General features: G+C 39.1%; 1 protein-coding gene across 6 annotated transcripts in view; it reads left to right on the forward strand.

The window, feature by feature from the left end:
- LOC120793055 (septin-7-like) overlaps positions 1 to 21,673 on the forward strand; it is a 56,716-nt gene that overhangs the window by 31,576 nt on the left and 3,467 nt on the right. For all 6 annotated transcript variants that reach the window (XM_040132676.1, XM_040132680.1, XM_040132675.1 and 3 more), the window contains 9 exons: positions 3,796 to 3,896; positions 4,015 to 4,149; positions 7,762 to 7,879; positions 8,213 to 8,305; positions 9,302 to 9,398; positions 17,058 to 17,109; positions 17,314 to 17,439; positions 18,524 to 18,659; positions 20,247 to 20,392. In XM_040132676.1, coding sequence (XP_039988610.1) covers positions 3,796 to 3,896; positions 4,015 to 4,149; positions 7,762 to 7,879; positions 8,213 to 8,305; positions 9,302 to 9,398; positions 17,058 to 17,109; positions 17,314 to 17,439; positions 18,524 to 18,659; positions 20,247 to 20,392 — 1,004 coding nt within the window. The remainder of the gene's footprint in view (positions 1 to 3,795; positions 3,897 to 4,014; positions 4,150 to 7,761; positions 7,880 to 8,212; positions 8,306 to 9,301; positions 9,399 to 17,057; positions 17,110 to 17,313; positions 17,440 to 18,523; positions 18,660 to 20,246; positions 20,393 to 21,673) is intronic.

The raw sequence follows: 21,673 nt of genomic DNA on the forward strand, positions 1-21,673 counted from the left end.
AAGGTGGAGCTGGGCAAAACCAGAGACTGAGTGAGAGATGGCTCAGTGAGAGGTGACAGGAGAGAAACAAAAAAAAGAGGGAATTGGATGAGAGCCCCTGTAGTCCCCCAGGGGTCTGAGAGGGTCGATAGCAGGGCAAGAATGTTCCAATGAAACGTAACACCCCTCAACAACCCCCACCCTCTCACACACACATATATCTACATCTATGTCTATCTATATCTATTTGGTTAGGTCCATGAGTGGAAGGAAGGATGGATGGATGGATGGATGGAAGATTGTGATGATGTACAAAGGCAAAATTACAAAAATTGTTTCACTGTCCAAATACTTATGTACAAAACTGTGTGTGTGTGTGTGTGTGTGTGTGTGTGTATTATTAGTGTGCATACACAGCTAAAAAGCTGAAAAAAATCTTGATTAATTAATCATTTGCCCAATCATGACAACTGCTTCCACACACACTTAAAACACATTTTTCAAATCACTTTACACCAGAATATGGCTCCCACTTGCACTGTCATCTGAACACATTAACACAACCAGCATAACACTCAACACATCCACACACAACTGCTTTTTCCTAGTATCTAGCTATTCAGTTTGCCTCTCAGTTGGCCAAATGTGCTTCTTTATAGGTTGGCGAGTGAGAAAATTCCACTAAAAATTCATAGCTACACTGTGAGATTCCTAAAAAATTAAAGCAATTATTAAGTTTAAAGGGTCGTTTCATCCTAATGACCAACTCCGGTTTTAGTTTTGGTTTGATTTGTCCTGGTTTTTTGAGATGGCTACTTCTGAGATTTCTGTCTCTAACCCAATATGTAAAGCTGTCAGCATTTTTCGATGGAAATACTTTATCCTGAAGAAATAGTCCCTATAAAATGAGAATGAGGTCTTTAGATTAGGTGGAGTATCTAAAACACAGTTTCTTGAAAGAGATGTTACTGTTGATTTTTTTTTAATGCAATTTTTAATTTCTGTTAGAGCCACAAAGTATATTCCATTCACTTCCACTCCAATCTGAAGGAATTTGAGAAGAATGGGATAAACTGTCATAATCCAGGTATGCAAAGCTTGTAGAGACTCTCCAAAGAATACCTGAAGCTGTAATTGTTGCCTAAGGAGCTTCTAAAAAATACTGAATTAAGGATTAAAGAGAGATTTCAGTTTTGGATTTTTAAACAATCTGCAAAAATTTCTTAAAACATGTTTTCAATTTGTTATTATGGGTTATTGAGTTGAGATTGAATGGCAAAAATGGCAATTTTATCTATTTGAAATTAAATCTACAAAATAAAATGGACAAAAAGTGAAGAGGTCTAAGTACTTTCTGAAGCCACTGTAAGTATGGAACTTCTGTCAACCAAGCTTTATGAAAGCCATGTGATGCAGTTGAAAGTTCCAGATAAAGCTTTTAAGTGGACCTGGAGTTAAATTATTTTGCGAACAACTGTTCTCTAGGTCAAGAGTGAACTTTGACACTTTGAATTTTACCAGTTTTAGTTTGACAGTTCTTGTGCAGCTGCTTGTGTATAAAGAAAAGTTAACATTTGACCACTTAATCTTCTATTGTTAAATGAAAAAAGGGTTTTTCTGAAACAAACTCAAAGTAACAAATCAAAAAAACATAATTTGAGTATCAGTACTGAAACTATACATAGCTCTACAGATTTTACTGACGCAGGAAATCCTTCAATCCAAGGGCATTACAAAAAATGTATTCGTGATGCTTTTGTCACCAGCATCCATTCTGCAAGACTTGTAATTAATTTCTTCATTCAGCATAAATTTTCCCACTACACCAATTCATGAATGGTCATTTTTTTTGATACTGGGCAGTCAATATCAAGTTTTTCACCTTCAGTTTGTGATGTTTGTTACTGTATCTTTGTGTAGTGTGTCCTAAATTATGGGTTTTTGAAGCAAATCAGGTGATGTCGCTGTATCTTCTGCATATCCACATGACAGCAGTCCTGTTATGTTCCAGTCTATGGCACCAGCACAGTGCTAAATTTACTCTCTTGGGTGAGACGGAAAACATTAAGATCCTTTTGCTCCAAGCTGCCTTTCAGTCCATTGCTCACATCAAAAATCATGTGAACCCCATGAGCACAATGTGGGCATAAATGCTCTCTGCAAGTAACAGTTAGCGTGTGTAAGTGTGTTTGCCATGAGTACTGTGGTCTGAGGCTGAGGGGGAGAGACAGGTTCAGAGTATTTATATTCCAGAACAATCTCATGTTTTGTCGCTCACTCACATTCCCCCAGATCAGATTTCTTTTAAATGATGGTGTTGAGCCTGACAGCATTTTTGAGGTTTTCTCCCAATCTGTTTTTCTTCGCAGAAACGGTGGAAATAGCAGATTTATTTTTGAGATGGCTGACATGTCATGCACAAACACTTACAGTACAAACACACACTTTAACACACACGTTGGATGCACAATTAAGCTCAGATATGTCAAATGATTGCGGTGCATGATATATATATTCTCAGCTTTAAAGTCAGACAGATTATCTGAAGGTTTATGGAAGCTGAAGAATGTTTGTGTTAGAGGGAGAGGGCTGTAGTTTGAGTTAAAGGGGTGATCCTAAAATAATAAAATAGATGGCCTTGTGAAAGTATGCGGCAAAGTGAGGGAACAGTGGACGAGCTGCAGGAAATGATGGATCTGAATGTGAATATATGTGACTGAAGAGTGGTTTTGTTTGTCTGCTTTTACTGTTTCAAACTAAAGTCACAAGCAGAAATCAATCAGTTAGTTTCACAACAATAATATGTTGGATCTTGAATTACTATAGCACTGTGTGCCTTATTAAGCATACTGTGACATTGCAGACACAGTAAACAGGACCAGTTTTACCTTTTTATATTAGGTTAATTGATATGTTTTGAGTAACACTTGCCTGTTATACATTAGTAGCAGTCTTTCATGAATATACAGAGATGGTTACACATTTTAGGCAACTTGCAACAGCATACATGTTTTTTACATTAGTGTTCATAACCTCATACCTTTCCATGGTTTTTGAGAATACTTAATACATTATCCTTGGCAGACAAAGCTTTCCATGAAGTTCGGTAAAGTATTAAAATCAACTAGTGGAGATGTATCATTGATCCAGTATCCTTCTAAGTTTTCTAGTTGCTTGTCTTGTACACTTCTGACAGAGAATATCCACTCATGAATCACTGCAACCCAAAGTGTCATTTTGACTGGCCAGCATCAAAAGAAGTGACAGTAACTCAGGCCCTCCCCAGTCTCCACCTGACCAAGAGGGTGGTTCAGAACCATACGTATTATAACCACAACGTTAGTGAGGCTTAAACAAGTGCTTCACTGATTTAGCATTGATCTCCTTTAAAATTGACAGTCGGTAGTTCTCTTCCTTTTTGAGGCTAACTCAAATGACATTTCTTGAGGACCGTTTAAATGAATGTATCTCTAAATCTCCCAGCAGGATGTGTGGGTGCACTTACATTGTGATGTATCATCAGTGCCCTGAGTGGGAGAGGATAGTGTCACGTGATCAAACATGTAGGCCAATATGTGTGGGCCGACTCTTGCTGCCAAATTGTATTCTGCATGTGTATTCTGTATTCTATTTACAAAGTGTTGAATCCTCATAAATACAGAAAGACTATCAGAACGCTGCTACAACTAAGATTCATGTATGACACTGGTTTCCTTTCAGATTCAGAAGTTAGAGGCTAAGACGGGAATTCAAGTAATCAATAAGGCAAGGATTTTATCACTAGTATACTAAAACGTGCATGTTGGTGTGTTTCAGGTGGAGCAGTCTAAAGTGCTGATCAAGGAAGGAGGGGTCCAGCTCACACTCACCATTGTCGATACACCAGGGTTTGGAGATGCAGTGGACAACAGCAACTGGTGAGGAATGCTCTCATAATCCATTTTTTTTTTTCCATAAAAAAATTTGATTAGATTTTGCCAAAAGGTCTGTTTTACTGATCTTCTTCTGCCTGATTTCTTTCCTCATTCTTCCCAGTTGGCAGCCAGTCATAAACTACATTGACAGTAAGTGTGAGGACTTCCTGAATGCAGAGTCGAGGGTAAACCGCAGATCCATGCCAGACAACAGAGTCCACTGCTGTCTATACTTCATCGCGCCCTCTGGACACGGGTAGGTGTAATAGGATGAGGTAGATGTAACATGAACTAAGCTGAGACAAAATGAGGCAATAGTGATCTAAGCATGGCACTTATGCTGTCAGCATTCTTATAGCTACATTCATCTTTGTGTCACAGTATCTGTGGCTCCTTATAATAGCTTTGATGCATGAGGGTTAATATGTTAATACCTAATCAATACCTCAATAAGTTGAATCAGGTGTGGAGAATCTCAGTAAATACCTGGAATATGCATAGCTGCCCCAAAAATAGATAAGAGGATTTAATGTCAAAAAATGCCATAAAAAGATATTAAGTAAATATTGTCTTTTAAAGATCCCATAAATTCTAACAGTGCTTTTCATAATGTATTTCTTGTTATAAAAGTTGAGGGGTAAATCTCAAGTATAAATCAATGGGCTATTAGTTAGGAGAGAAAAGCAATTTAATTTGATAGAACAATGAACATCTTTGGTTGGACTTTTTATCTACATCCATTAATTAATCAATTGGCGCCAGCAATACAAGCTGTAAACACAAAACTTATAAATATTATCACCATATAAAATTGTTATGACAGTTCTGTTAGCAAACAGTTGCTTTTATACACATCCAGCAGAAACTTTAGCATTCATTTAGAGTCATTTTTCTGGTCAGCTGATAAACATAAGTCAAATATTTACTCTCATTTTAGCTGTGTTTTGATTTCTACCAACTCCTGAGAAAAATATATGGCTCCTTAGCTGCTAAATGCTCCAATATGTTTACCTTTTAGTCGCTAACTTTGTCTGTAATCCATATGGTGCTGGACAGGTAGTGTACAGAAGGTTTATTAGAGCTTATTTGTTGAAAACAGCTGCCTGCTGTTAATAAAACAACGACATTAAATCAAATCAATAAAGTTGTGGATTTAAAACCAAAGGTTCTACCAAGGTTTTAATTGAATATGCTGGTTCCAATTATGTAGTTTCAGTTGAAAACTGGAGAAGATAAAACCAGCAATTTTACAAGCAACAGTTGGCAAGTGGGAGGATGGCTTTGTTCGTGTCAAGATGTTTTCTCTATGAGTCTATTTGGAATCAAGCGTCCTGGTAACTAACATTCTTCTGCACAGGTTCAAATCACAGTGCAGTGCCAATCAGTGAAATCAGCTGATGGAGTGTTGACATCCAATGAAAACCTGCAGATTCTTTGACACTTCTTTTGGTTTTGTATATTCTAAGGAAAAGTCTACCTTTGCACCCAGCTTCTTCTCCTTAGCCAGCTATAAGAGTATAGTGAATGTGTGTCTTTGCCATTGATGATGAGGCTGCCAGCCAGTGTTTGTGACCTACAAAGGTTCTCAGACAAACACACTCTGTCTTCTGACATCCTGCAGTGTCTCAGATGCTGTGTGTGTGTGTGTGTGTGTGTGTGTGTGTGTGTGTGTGTGTGTGTGTGTGTGTGTGTGTGTGTGTGTGTGTGTGTGTGTGTGTGTGTGTGTGTGTGTGTGTGTGTGTGTGTGTGTGTGTGTGTGTGTGTGTGTGTGTGTGTGTGTGTGTGTGTGTTGGCGCGCGCGAGTGAGATCACTTGGCATCACTAGAACTTTCTCTGTTTCTCAATATAGCTGCAGATCCAGCCGAAGTTGGAAACTTGGGCTCTTTTTCCACATAACCCACTAAAAATATCTGAATTGACATAAAATTAGGCACAGATGCTCATCTCCCCCTTAGGATGAACTGTAATAACTTGACATCTACCGCCATTATCAGGTCAAAATTTTAAATTCTTCATTGATGACATTACCATCAGTCTCAGCTATACTTTCTGATTAGTGCACATTAGCAAATCTTAGCATGCTAAATTAAGATGGTGAACATGGTAAACATTACGGCCTCTAAACATTTATGTTAGCATTGCGATTTGTGAGCATGCTGATGTTAGCTTGTAGCTCAATGCATTGCAGTCTTTATTACCATTTATTTGACAACATTCAGTTCAGACTTGTTCCGTGTTGGATGTTTTAAGGAGATAATACAAGTCTGATCCTGATTTTTGTTGTATAGCAAAACAATCACAGTGTTTTGTGCTTGCTTGGCGCTTATTCAGACAAGAATAGACCAAACGTGTAAAACTACCATCACATTTGCCAAAAGAAGTTTTTGTCTGGAAGGGGTTTAAAGTTGAATAATGCTGCAAATCAAGCAGGCCGTGCTGTCCATTTAACAAAATTGCACAGTTTCTGCTCAGCTTTAGACAGTGCAGTAAATTTACTTCACACTATAGGAATTTGCCAGAATTTCATTCTAAGCAAAGTGTTCACCACTGTACATTTTCTGCAACAGCTGCAGAATAACAGGTTGCATGTTGCTGGCTCCGAAGGTCAGCAACATGCTGACCTTCGACATGTGGCTGTAAAATTTGAACCCCTGTGTTAGAAGTAAACTGCCTGCTTATTATTCCAAGCTTGGCTTGGGAGAAGAAAGGAAAAGTTCCAACCGTGAGTCCAGCTTTCCTCTCACTGCTGGTTATATAAATCACTGTCAGTTTGCAGAGATTAATTATCATTTAACACTGAAAGGAATAACATTTTAAGTGCCTTGACAGTCAGTATCTTCTCCAGTCCTCAAGTCTCCCCTCCACAGACCAGACTCTCCGACTCCGGTTTTATCTGGGGCCACATTCACTCCAGCACTCCTCTTATGCTGCATTATACACCAACGTGACCCCGTTCTTACCAAGTAGTTCATTCACACACTCTTTCTGTGTCCCTCTGTGAACGAGTGAACCACTGAACAGCTGTTTTTGGCCCTCTTTGTGTTTTTGCATTCCTGGGATGAGTAACTCTCATCCCCTTTATCAACACCTATCACACAGAGACACGCACACATTTTACAGAACCATGTAAACGTGCGTCACATGCGTCACTTGCATGCACTTAAATAAAAATAATTGCATTCATATAGTAACAACTGGAAACCAGAATTCGAATTCGACCATGTAAACTTCTATTTCTACATAATTTTCTCCCATAATGCAGCACCTACTTGCTTTCCTACACACTGCACACACTGACCCGAGCTCAACCCAGTTATGGTTGGCCCTCTGCTGGTGACCCACTGAACTACATTAATTTTGAAAAGTCATGCATGGAGCATGTGTGAGTGTGGCATTTTTTATAATGAATTAATTAATTGAATTCTTCATTTTCAGTGTGAGTCACCCCGCTCGACAGGGATGCTGATTGACATAAAATAATTTTGTTGTAAACAACCACAAGTCAATTTCCATCCATCAGTCTCCTATAACAGCTTATCCTGTTCAGAGATGAAGGGCCCAAAGCCTATCCCAGCATGCACTGGGTTTAGAGACAGGGTATAGGTCACCAGTTGCCTTGGCTAACACACCCATACACACCCAAATACGTTCACATTTATGAACAAAGTTTAAATAGTCAATGAAAAAACAGGAAAATGCACACGTGGACACGTGTTTTTTTTTTCAACAATAAACCTGCCAAGCATCCTCACGCTCGCCAGCCTTTGCTCAGCTGTATAAAGCAAATGATTGAACTTCCGTTGACTTGTTGATGATTTTGGTCTTTAATCACATGTAGTTCTTATAGTTTTCTCTGTCTCCTCTTCAGTCTGAAGCCACTGGACATCGAGTTCATGAAGAGACTCCATGACAAAGTCAATGTCATCCCTCTTATTGCAAAAGCCGACACTCTGACCCCTGAAGAATGCCAGCTTTTTAAAAAACAGGTATTTGTGTTTGTATGTATCACATCAGAGGGGTAGGCAGTGCTGTTGTTACAGTCCAAACTAATGTTCAAAGATAAAACAATTTGTAGCATATGTGGATGCAAAGCAATAATAGACATTTTTTGGAAATATGTTTACTAGCTTTCTTTCCAAATGTTAGATGAAAATCAATACCACTTTCGCACAAGCATAAAATGTCAAACTGCTACTATGTGTGTGTAAGGATTATAAACCTAATAGAGGAAATCAATCCTTTATTGAGCTACTTATATATGTAGGTCTATGGTGTGTATGCATGTTACCTTTATTCTGCTTACTTTCTCCCTTCCTCAGATAATGAAAGAGATCCAGGAGCACAAAATCAAAATTTATGAATTCCCAGACACAGAGGATGACGAAGACAACAAGCTCATCCGAAAGATAAAGGTAATGGACCACACAGTCTTGCTAGTGATTTAAAACTTGAATAAAGTGCTTTTGATTAATCTCAGCAGGAAGAAAGTTCTGTCACAGACAGCGAAAGGTTGTCTTTTGCTGTTTGTGACTGTCTTTTAGTCAGTTTCCAACCCCTGTCCGCCTCTGTGCCTTTTCCCCATGCCTGGCAGCCGAACTTCATAACAGATGACATAACAGCTTTATAGACAAGATCACTGAATGACTGTGAATGTGTTAACATGATTAAAGCCTGCTCACGCAAGCATTTAAAATGGCAGAGTTTTGCAGTGAAATAAGTTCATTTCAATAGAATTTTTTTAAATTGAATTTTTAACCCTCCATTTAGGGAGTATAAATTGCTTCACATAAAAGGAATTTGTCTTTTGACACACTAGCTAGCTTGCTAAGTGACAATTAACAAGCTTGCTAGTTCACAGCCCTTTTTTCACTATTTAATAACTTTTGATCGCATGAAACAATGTACGGTCCTGAAAGCAAAATACCAATTGTGCTAGCATGTTCCTGGCCACCTCTAGAGTTAGCGTTTTCCCAGCAGCGTGTTGGCTGTTAGTTTGCCAGACACAGCAATTCACTAACAAGCCTTGAAAGTAATCTCTATATCACAAAGCCTCTAGTACCACCTATTTCCAGAGGACACATGGATAAATAAGATGACTGGTCCTTAAAAATATGTAAATCTGAGATTCCCTCAGTGTAGAAAATGCCATTTGAACATTTCAGTCCACTAAACTGAAGACAGGAGTTTTAATGTAAAAATACTTGACATGAGTACCCCAACCGAAAAATTCACACAATTAGGTCAGTTGGAACTGTGACGTCAGGTGTGTCCGGTCAATGGGCACAGGAAGCAACCTATCAAACACTGAAACTGAACAGTCATCTAAATAGCAGTAAGCAGTGTTCCATCCAGAGAGAGCTGACTGCAGCTTTTGCAGTAAAAGAAAGGTGTGTGTCTTCCCACTCCAGGAGAAGATGCCCCTGGCAGTAGTCGGCAGCAACGTGGTGATTGAGGTGAACGGCAAGAAGGTCAGAGGTCGCCAGTACCCATGGGGCGTGGCAGAAGGTAGGTTAACTAAGGTCCGCCTCCAGAAAGGAAGAACACGACTTCCAGTTTGTGACCAAGCTGCCCACAAAAGCCTAGAAGATGAGCTACCAAAGAAATGTGAACACCTTGAAGGTTTATGGGGGGAAATGTTTAGGCTTTTTTTCTATTGACACTACATGCTGTATGTCATCGCACCTTGGTCAAACTATGATAGATGTGAGAAAGAGGTTGAAGCATTTTGGTGTTTGGAGTTTGACATGTTTGAGAATGTCCAGCTGTCACAGTACTTCTTTGTTGGAATGGATGAAGCATGATATTCCTGAGTGCGTGGGACACAGTGTGTATTCTCCACAACCACCCCCTGTATCCACAGAATGTATTAAGTACCGGGTAATACTATGACTTTTCAAAATGTAATCAAGGAAATAGTATTACTGGAAGTAAGTTTAAGCCTGACTGATCATTCAAGGGGGTGGGTCTAATTCCTGGAGTTTGAGTCTCTGTGCTTGTACTCTCTGTGCTTTATTAGATGCTTCAGGTTATAAAATTAGTTTGTGGTACTTCCTGTCTTTGTCGGCACTGGTTTTGGCAGAGTTTACAGTAACATCCCCTATCTGTTTCGCGTTGAACTTAATATTAGTCTAGCCCTGGGACTGTCTTCATCTACTGGAGGTCAAGCTCTATTATCTCTACACCACCAATGACTTGCCCCAGCAGCTCTTTATGTTTGAAGTTGTTGTTTCCTTTCTGTTTATTTCTGTGCCAATCAGTGTTACTTCAGTTTATATCACCCAGCCCTAGTCAAGATTAAATTTATGGGGGGCAGTATAAGTGTCTTCAATGAGTCAACCAGCCTGGAAGAGACAGACAAAAAGCAGTCAACACCACCACATGGACCAGGTACACGCCACAGTGCTGCCAGCTTTTCCCCATCAAATGCAGTTAGCAAGGTTCACAGCTGGGAAGCCGGTGAAGAGGGACCACGAGCAAAACCTGCTGGTTGGTCAGGGTGTTTAGATGGAGGGGTTTGGATCTGGGGGATAGCTTTAATCTCCCTGCATGAAGTTCACCGGAAAGTGAATAGCGGAAGTAGATGGGAGAAAGTACATGGCTGTCTTCACCCTCCATAGGCCAGTAGAGAGCTAGTATTTTATGTGGTTTTCATTCTTTTTGCTATGTTAGATAGCAATAGTAGTAAGATGACAGGATACGAGGGAGAGATATGCAACAATAGTCTCCAGCCAGATTCAAACCCCAGGTCTTTGCAGTTCATCGTTGGCACTTTAACCCCCCAAGCCAAAAAGGCGTCCCAATATCATTACAGTTTGACAAGTATGAAGTTATCTGGCAGTTATTACATTGTTACCTTACACACTCACCCTTCTTACCTTCAACACAAGCACACAGCCTTTTTGACAGTGTTGGTCTTGACCCTGACTGTGATTCTGAATAAGGATTATAGACATAGTGTATTATGGGATGTGTTGTGTCAGTATGGCAGCATGCACTGGCTGACATCAGGCTGTCACGTTTTCACCATTAGCTACAATGAGCTGTTTTTGCTCTTACTGGTGTTTCAATTTGTGTTAAAGTCCCCTGAAAGATGATATGCTTTATGTATCTTTATATATATATATATATATATATTAATATACCTTTGTCGCTCTGTGGTTGACCGTTTATCAGTCTTTCACTTTTTCATTCTTTCTTTTCTCTTTTTTCTTTTTCTTTGTCTGTTCTTTTCCATGACTGACAGAGGGCATTTTTGGTAAACAAAACCATCTTTCACTTTATTTCAACCTCATTTTCACCCCCACTCCTCCTCCCTCAGAGTGTCCCCCAAACTCTCCATCCCTCCTTTCCCTCCACTTTTCTGTTGCTGTGCTGTCTCATCATTAGGCTGATGGTCAAACCAGTGCTCTAATCAGACTTGGGCTAAATACAAAAACCTTCCCAAACACTAGAATGCACCATATTTTGAAAACAGTTGAAAACAAAGAAGAACATGGATATCTTAAAATGTGAACATATTATATTTTTAAATACCGAAGAATAACAGTAGACACCAAAATTATTCATGTGTTCCTGATAGAATGTAGGCCCAAATGCTATTTGCTATAACACTTATGACTTATACCAAAATTGAATGAGCCTTTTTAATGTAGCACTGTCCAAATTAAGTTGATCTCGCTTTTATAAAACATTTTAATAGCAATTATTAATATACTACATCATTTAGATTCTTATATTTTACAGATTAAATATTAGTAACTCAGCTCATGCTGTGGGTTTTCTCTTGAATACTTGGACCACACACCACATGTGACTCTGCACACGAAGTATGTTTGATATGGTAGTGTCCCAATGGCCTGAGTTTATTTTAACCACAAATCCATTCATTGAATAGCAATTTGTGATTGTACAATCTCCTATTCTCCATGTTGTTCCCTATCTATATCTTTTAAGCACAAAATCATCCTCATATCATTCGGTATAAATTAGAGCCGCACCAATATATAAGCATGGCTGACATTATCAACTGATTTTAGTTTATCACAGAAATATTGGTAATGATCTATATGTTAGCCCACGAGTAATAAGAAGTTGTTGTAGAGAAATCCCAAATATTCCGTATGTTGGAGTAATTTCGAGGCAGTATTGCTATTACATGATTTGTCCACCGGAGAGCACTGACAAGTTTATTTTGAAAAGTTTAGAATGGTCTTGCTCAGTATATATCTTGATCACAAATCACAAGTATAAGAGATCCTTTTCAAAAATGTGTTAATCTTAAAAAGTAAATATGTCATATTTTGATTTTTTTCAACTTCCAAAACTTAAGTTCAAAAATCTAGTATCTCTTGGGCTAGTGTAAATCTTACCAGTCTCTGGAACAGAACCCTCAGACTATACTATTGTCACTTAAAATTTTACCCTGAGCTTTTACTCTGAAAAATCCACACCCATGAAAGGAAAAGATTAACCAGGCTACAGCAGAGCAAAACCCAACTTGGAATGCTATCTCGCATCATAAGTGATTTTTAAGACATTCTTTATGCCTAAGGAATATTTAAACAATATTTAAAGTCTCTGCTCGCCTTATTGTTGGTCATCATAGTGTATGCCAGATGTTACCACTGAGCAAAAGAGCTAGTAATCTAGCAGAGGGACACATGAATGAATTTTTGTTGTGTCTTTGTTCTTGTCACTTAATTTGAAAGTAAACCCATAAAATAATCTTTCAAAACCTCACTGAATGTTCGATGGAATCTGGGTTTATTTTAAGTTGGATCTTAATTTCATAGTTTTCATTTCTATCAGTTACAACAATAGAGTACTCACCACAGTAATTACTGTGATCTGGGAACAAGGTGACATGACTGTAACGAAGTTTGACGAGTCAAGAAAGATGAAACCAACAGTTTATCCATTTTCTTTGGAAGTAAAACTGAAAGTGAGCACACCTGAAATGTTGCTAATAATCCCTTGCTAAACAAGAAAACTATGTGTGCACAACTACAGGAAGTATAATAGGTCAAACAGTTTAGGTAATAATTTTACCATTTTTATGATTTTATGTTCTCTTCCAAACACTTGTTGCTAATCTGGGGATTTGTTTAAAACCTGAATGGACGTCTGACCGCTTGTGTGTCGTGGTCCATCAGACATTTTCGTAATGTCGCTGTGTTCCCAGATCTCAGCAATTAACATGGAGAGTATAATATTATTATTACTGATAAGTATAATTGGTTAAATTACAAAAATAAGGTCATGGACGTAATAAATAAGAATTACCCTATAAGGTGCATTTGATCATATTTACTTGACATATATCTCAAAATTTCCTGTCTCTCTGGTGTTCTTAGGAGGTTTAAAGCTTCCAAACACTCGGTTGCTTTGTCCCAGGTCTGATGCTGTGAATAGTGAAGGAGAAACCTAGAGGCTGTCTAGTGCTGAAGCTACCGCTACAATAGAAACATCATTCTAATGCTGTGGTTCCCTTCTTTGCTCCTATGGTATGACATTAGCAGTACCATTTAATCTCAGCCCTGCTTTACCAGATGTTTCAGCTCACTGTATTTTGTTTGAGTTGTGTTGGTGCAGGGTGAGAAAAGGGTCGCAGGCCTCAGTGTATCATTGGACCAAGGACTGGGATCCACCATCCTAACACATTGCTTATAGGTTCATGAGCAGTTAATGGTGAGTTAGTGTTTTGCAGAAGGGCATGTAGCATCTGATTTAAGTCATCAAGATAACATGTGGCTTGGATTCATCGATTCTCACTCATTAGGATACTTGGAGTTTTAAAGTAAGACTTTCAATGCAGAAAAATGGTGCTTGCAAAAGAAATCCTGCACACACATATACACTGGTTGTTGCATGTTTCAGATAAGCAGTTGTGTGCTCTTGATTCATTAAACCAGTGCAGTTCATCATAATGGCCTAAATAAACACTGCTAGTAGATAAGGCACTCAGGCTCAAAACACCTGATTCACACAGACAATTTTCTATTAATGTCCGTGTCTCAATGATTGGCAGATTACAAACTGAAGTGACATGGATTGAACAAAAAAGTGAAGAATGGATCAGGTATTTTCTGCCATTCATCAACAAATAAGATTTTTTTTATTATTAATTAAAACCACTTTTTTTTTTTCCTATGACCTGGACCCCACTTAGCTCCTCTGCTTACTTCCCTCATTCAGACTGTCCACAGCTGGTCATGTGTAGATCCTCATGTAACACCCCCTCCGATAACAACACTCCCTCTACAAGCCTCTTTAGCCAGTTAGCTTGGACACATGCAGGCTATGGTGTTGATCCGGGCCAAATCTGGGCTGAATCTGGGCCAAACATTGGCCACTTCTTGGTCCAAACCAGGCCAAGTCTAAGCCATAATATACCCAGTTGCTCCAGACCCAGATTTAGCCCCCGCTGGGCACAGACAGTAACTGAAAAAAACCATACCCCTCCCCTCCGTCAGAGCTCCCTCCTCTAGAAGAGACAGGAGGTCAATGGCTGGCTTGGGATGCCAAGGGGCGGGACTGCTTAAGTTTCATCAATGGTAAGGTGTCCTCCTTATTCGCTCCCCTGATGATGATTGAATGCCAGTCGGGTGGAGGCTAACCAATAAGGAGCAGCAAATTAGATGAAGAGGAGGCTGGAGATCTACCAAACACATCCTCAACAGCAGTTTTTACAGTCCTTTTCCAGAATCCCATCTGACCATGTAACCATGTCTTTTGTTGTTGAGATGAAAACTCACAATCATCTAACTGTGCTATGTAGAAACTAGACCAGTTCTGTTTACTGTTGTCTGAACAAGAACTCTTGTTTGTTCTAACTATGTGGCATCTGTGGTTCCAACAGTGACAGGCTGTGATCAGATAGGAGGAGTGTTTCTTGTGCTCAAATACAAAACTCAGCTGTGAGCCTTACTCGTAACACAGAACAGGAGGTCGGAGAAAGGCTGAACTGAACATTAATTCTCATTGCTCATTGCTCTCATTGCAGTCAAGTGGCAGGCACCCTAGGAAAACATTGTAGCTCATGCAAAAGTGAACTAAAATGCAGGTCCTGCTGGCTACAACAAATCAAGTGCAATGAAGTGAGGGGAAGTCTTTCTTTCAACAAGCCTCAACAATACCGCTCAACAGCAAAAAAAAAAATTCTTCTTTGCATCATTAAGAAGATATTAAAGTTGCACTAATCAAAGTTTTTAATTTAAAAATGGGTCAGATTTCCATGTGTAATGTGAAAGAGCTCATTCGTAGGGACAAACCCACAGAGAATTATCACCAAACATTACATTCCCCCTCAGCTCTATATTATTATTTTGAAGCTACAGAGCCAGATATTTTTTCTTGAGAGGAAGTGGAAACCAAAACAGAGCTAAAATGAAAGTTAATATTAGATTTACATTCATCAGGTGGACAGAAATACAAGTTCAAACGACTGTTAAAGTTGCTCTGTGTCTGCCTGATGTATAAATAGGCAACAGTTTGCTAACACATTCAGTACAACAGAATGATATGGTGACAATATGTAACTGTTGTGTCTACAGCTTCTTGCGCTGCCCCAAAGTGACCAAAAAGTCAATTAATGCTAGCTTTAATGCTCAGGTGTATTAGGTGGCTTGTTTGCACAGTTGACTGACAAGGATCATAACTTAAATATACTTCACATTCTAGAGCATGTGCCCTCTCCTATGCAGATGGTCATTTGTCATCAGCCACAACTTAAGTTTTCTTACCTGATGCACTTATTTCCTTTAAACACTCGGGCATATTTAAAATTAGACTGTTTAACCTTTGAGAATAATCTTCCTCTTACACATTAAATACTGAAAACCTAAACCCTAATAACCCTTTGTTCATTTTAGTACACTCTGGTTTTACTTCTACAGCCTAACTTGGTCTGGTATGACTAGTGGCTTCTGGTGGCTTATGGCTAATGCGAGCAAACATTAGCTAAAAATCATCGCTGTGTAACTCACATTATAGTGTCAGTTTGGTAGCATTTTAACCATCCTTTACTTGTGCTAATGTTGCACTGTTTTAGCTAAGTTTTAGATGAACATTTAAACAATCAGCTAATTAATTCCATATTTTCAGTTACACAATATCTATCTAAAGTTTGCTAACACTAGGTAATAGCCACCAAGCTACTGGTCAAACCAGACCAAGTCTGGCTGTAGCAGTAACACATCAAAGTATTGAAGTTGCCAACAGTGTGTTTTATTACTTTTGAATTCAGTGGTGTTGCAGCCTATTCTAGTCTACAGTCTATTCCAGAGAACAGAAAGCCTGAAAACAGGTTACGAACGTGTAAACAACAGAGGAAGTAATTCGGAAAATAGCTGCACAACAGATGTTTGCGCTTGAAAGGGTAGTTCATGAGCCCAAATTTACCGTTACTCAGTTGAGACATGTTTAACTTTTCAACTTATTTTCTCCAATACATCGGGTGTATAGTTTGTTTTAGGCACAACCTGTTGAAAACCATCTCAGTGTTCATATGAAAGCCATCTTATGTGATCATGGCCTTAGGTCTCTTTGCCCTTTGCTGTTTCCCTTAATGTGCTACTACAACTGATAATGAAGTACGCCTTTTTCACTGTCGCCTTAAACACTGGCTACAGTGGAAAATACCTTGCTTTCAGCATCTGCTTACTTTTATAACTGATGAATGAATGAACTTCGTATACTATGATATGTGTGTGTTTGAACCATGAGGTCTCCATTCTGATTAGTACCATTAATTTTAACTTGGTGGTGTTTTGCTTATATTTTTTTGATGTTTTGTCTATATTATCATTATACATATTGTGTAAATAACACACACTACAGTTGTATTGATTTTACTCACCAAAAACATAATAACGTGTGTTTTTATTGGGATTGCCTCTGTATATGAACACGAAAGCAGTTGAAAGCCATTTTCCCAGAGTTCATTTCAGTTATTTAGCGCCTCTAACACAGTTATGCTGTATGTTCAAATATCTGTAGAAGCTCAGATATTCATGATTGCAATGTATTTCTAGCTCAGTTTCCCTTGAGACCAGCTTATGATTATTATGATTATTAGTATGAGAAGTGTTAATGTGTAGTAATTTTGATATCTGTGTGTGTCTCTTCCTCCTTTTCTGTTTTCCTCTCTCTCCCTGTATGTTTCAGTGGAGAATGGGGAACACTGCGACTTCACTGTGCTCCGCAACATGCTGATCAGGTGAGTCAGTGTTTTGGCTTGGTTTTCCAAACTTAAATTCACGAATGCAGTTTGATGTCTAATTCTTTTGATACATGAAACAGTTTTATTAATTCCCGTCAAACCTAACCCTGAGATTCCACTCAAGGTTAACAAATTTCCTTATAGACAAGCCTCCTTCTGGCTTACCATCCGTGATTCGTTTCTTTTCCACCCCTTCTATAGGACTCATATGCAGGATCTAAAGGATGTCACCAACAATGTCCACTACGAGAATTACCGCAGCAAGAAACTCGCTGCCGTCACCTGTAACGGAGTAGACACTTCCAAGACCAAGGGACAGCTCACCAAGTACGCCTTCAGTCATTAAAGTAAAACCATCCTTGTTTTAAAGACACAGAACATGCCGCTTTAGAAACACTAGAGGCCAGCTTGTTGCCACAGCTTTCACTGTGTATGAAACTAAATAAAACAAACCCTTTTAAGAATTAGATTTTTATCCTTTAGCCTGGCCCCACCCCGTAGGATAAAAAAAACTGCCACGGGGATAGGGAGGAGCAGACTAGAACTGTATCTAATAAACACTTGGGATCCCCTCTGAGAGTTCAAATCAGGAAGCTGAGAAAAACAAATATTTCTCTTGGAAGTCTTGGAAGTTTCAGTCATTGTTATGCTATTGGTAGAAGAGACTAGGAACAAGTTTGTAGGAGGTGCCATAGACTACCACACAAATGCTCCTCTTTGCTGGGAGGGAAAAGGGGTTAAAGTTAGAATATAGGAGCTAGTGGAAAGCATGCCTATTCTATTCTCTCCAAAGTGGAAGTCCCCATACAGCAGGTTTCTCAAAGCTGACTCGTTAGGTTGGATCATTTTTAGGAAGAACCTGTTTTAGTACTTGCATTCTGTCCCACGTTGACCTCTGATTCCTCAGGGGAAAAAATATTACTGCGCCCTCTGCCACTTACACAGTAGTCTCTGTCACTTTTTCTTTACATCAGACCCTTGCTTCATAAGAGGGATGCGATTCTGATACCTCAACTCAGGGTATTGCCAATTACCTATTACCAATATTATATTTTTCTGAAATTTAGAATCTGCACACAACACTGTGTGGAGCTCATTGGGATAATTTTTAAGTAAATTAGCATGAAGCTAGGGATAGCTGTGCAGCTCACTGTAACTGAATGAATGTAACTGAAACACTGAATTTTATGATATCCTTTATGAAGAAACAATTTTCAATGGGGATAGGTTACATCTAGCTGATACTGTGGATCAGAATTGGTGCATCCCTGCTTCCTAGCAAAGGAACATCCTCAGTGACAGCAGATGTCAGACAGTCAGTGTAGAAGGGGCTAGCTGTAGGGCTAACAGGCTCTTCGAACACAGCCTTGGTCAGCTACATTGGCAACTAACACTCAGTTGTGATCAACAGGAGTCCCTTGGCACAGATGGAGGAGGAGCGGAGGGAGCATGTGATGAAAATGAAGAAGATGGAGGCAGAAATGGAACAAGTCTTTGAAATGAAGGTTAAGGAGAAGAAGCAGAAACTGAAGGATTCAGAGGCTGAGGTGGGTTTGAGGATTTGTGTACGTGTGCTTCTCTGCCACAGTGAAGCAGGGGCATGAAGTGGCTGTTTCAGTTCAGGCAGACTGATGGACATTCTACATATCAGTAATAGAGTGTAGCACCAGGGCCAGTCATGTGACTGCAACAGTCTTGGTGACTATAGATACTTAAATGAGAGATGAGCTCCAACCTTCTGTAAATTAATCAGTAGCATTACATCATGACAAGGAGAAGAATCTCATGTTTTTATGAACATTATCTGAGCTCTAGGTAATATATGGTGACCTTAAGGGGCTTTTCAAGAGACTTAGTTAAATGTTTTGATTCAAACAAATTTAATTTCAAACATGTTTGTTATTTGTGTGAATCTGGACATTCAAATAAATGAATCTCTAGAATTAACAGGTCTAAGGGAAATCTGCAAGATAAAGGAAATGTGACCAAAAGAAAATAAAGATGTGGAATAGTCGCCAGGTAGAGGAAAGTGAGAGGGAAATAGTGACAGCAATAGAGTGCTAGTATGTGTGTGTGAGTGAGAGAGACAGAGAGAGGGGGACTGAACTTGTCAGGATTTTTAAAACTCCTAGTCTAGCCTGAAATTGTGCAGGACCTACAGACGGGCAACAAATTGAAGGAAATCCTGAAAAATGAGTGGAGAAACAGGATGACAATATCCCCATCCATAGGACACGAGGGGTCACTTAATGGTTTAATGAGCATGAAATTGATGGGAATCGTATTATATGGCCTTTGCAGTCACCAGATCTCAACCCAACTGAACACATATGGGAGACTTTGGACAGACGTGTTAGACAGCGCTCTCCAACACTATCATCAAAACACCGAATGAGGGAATATCTTTTGTAAGAATGGTGTCCATCCCTCCAGTAGAGATTCAAAGACTTGTAGGATCAATGCCAAGGAGCATTGAAGCTGCTCTGGCAGCATTTGGTGGCCCAACACCTTGCTAAGACACTTTATGTTGGTTTTACCTTTAATATGTCACCCGTTTGAATGTTTAATGGCAGAAAAGTGAGATCAAAAATTGGTTATATAAAGCTGCTTTTATACATGCACTGCAACCAGAGCTTATCTAGACATTACCTGGAGGAGCTGTATGTGAGAACGCAAATGTCCGAATTAGTCGAACCAGACATTAAACAGACTTTATCTTGCCAGCCCCCTAGTACAAAGTCCATTTAATGTCCAGTTGATTCCAGGTGTGAATAGAGCAGGTCATTGTCCGGAGAATTCACAGCAAGCGTGTGGGCATGATGATGGCATATCTGGCCTGCCTCCTACACGCTCTACCCAGGCGCCACCCCTCCAACCAGACAGAGTATTTCCAGTAGCTGTGAACGCGTCTCACACAGACTATGTCCAGTTGTGTGCTGCATGTTTGAACGGGCAATTTTGCACAATGTCCAGACCTGATTCTTCAGACATTGTCTGGAGTTCATATCTGAAAACGGCTAAAGTGGATGAACGACCAGTATTTTTAGGGTTAGTGATTCCACGTGCGATTATAATGGAACACAGAATTTGAAGTTGTGTTTGAGAGTGAGTGTATCAAATGTTGTGACCCTCAGCTGGAGCGGCGCCATGAACAGATGAAAAGGAACTTGGAGGCACAGTACAAAGAGCTGGAGGAGAAGAGACGGGTGTTTGAGGAGGAGAAGGCCAACTGGGAGGCTCAGCAGAAAATCCTTGAGCAGCAAAAACTGGATGCCTCCAAGTCAGTAACACTCACACTTTTCAGCAGCTGACTGACAAGCTACCCGTTTAACTGACAAAAGAGTTCATTTGTCCATCTAAAGTATGCAGAGTATCTGCTGATTGATACTTATGACACACTATCTTTTCAAAAAATGTTACCGGTATTAAACTTTAAACGTTATTAGTATGAATAACAACAAAATATTTACAAGGCCACCTGATTTAACACAAAATCTAACATGAAATATACCGTAGATGAATGACCATTTAGTTAATATTTTCTGCTATGTATTGGAGTTTTTGGGCTGTCACAGTTAATACTGTATATCAAAGATAGCACAAATGCTAATGCTGTTTAAAAAGTTGTGATGGATTCTTACTCCCTGACTGCAACATTCAGTATTTCTGCCCCAGAGTGCCTGAGAGCCTGCATCATTCACATCTCAAGTATCGGAATTTATTGTTTGATTTTGATCAGTAATGAATACAGTAATCAATACATATTACATTTTTTTATATTATTATATAAAAATATTTATATTAATATTAAGTTTACAAAAGACAGGATGAAGGCAACCACCAGTGCACTGTAAACGTAAACCTCTGTACTGTTCATGCTGGATCGCTGCAACACTGCCCTGGCTTACTGCGACACTTGAATAGAATGAGCGTGTTCGAGTCTGTCATTACAAGTGACTTTGTCAGAACCATGAATGAAATACTTCATATGATATTCAAGAAGGAAATGTAAAGAATATGATGATATTACTAGAATAGAATAAGAAGCTGTAGAAAGACTAGAAATATTTTCCAAATATTAAAGTATGGCTAAGGCTATAAAAAAGTGCAGGAATTATTATATCTGTCCTTGGTATACAGTGAGTTTTTGTTTTTTTGTTTGCTTGTTTGTTTGTTTTCTGATAATGAACAGACTATTCTGAATATATGATGCACATTTAAAAAAAAGTTGAAGTTCTTGAAGTCTGTTGCTGCCAAAGGAGCAGAGAGGAGAGAGCCTAAGAAAAGTCGCTAATGTCTGATGAGGTCAATCTTACAGAAAAGCTTTTTCATTTATAATCATGGGAAATATGTAACAGTGTGACAAACAGGGTTTATTTTAATTTCCAGTCATCATCACAAAGTCGTGTCATGTTATTCTGAGCTGCAGTTATGGAACGGTTATTAGCAACATCTGTGTTTTTCCTACTACGACTACAAAAATGTCTACTGTGAGAGAAAAAAAAATATATGGTGGAGGAAAGCGGAACTTCCTTTGTGCTGCTCAAAATATTAAGATATT

Source organism: Xiphias gladius, chromosome 8 (genome assembly GCF_016859285.1).
Source record: "Xiphias gladius isolate SHS-SW01 ecotype Sanya breed wild chromosome 8, ASM1685928v1, whole genome shotgun sequence".
NCBI lineage: Eukaryota > Metazoa > Chordata > Actinopteri > Istiophoriformes > Xiphiidae > Xiphias > Xiphias gladius.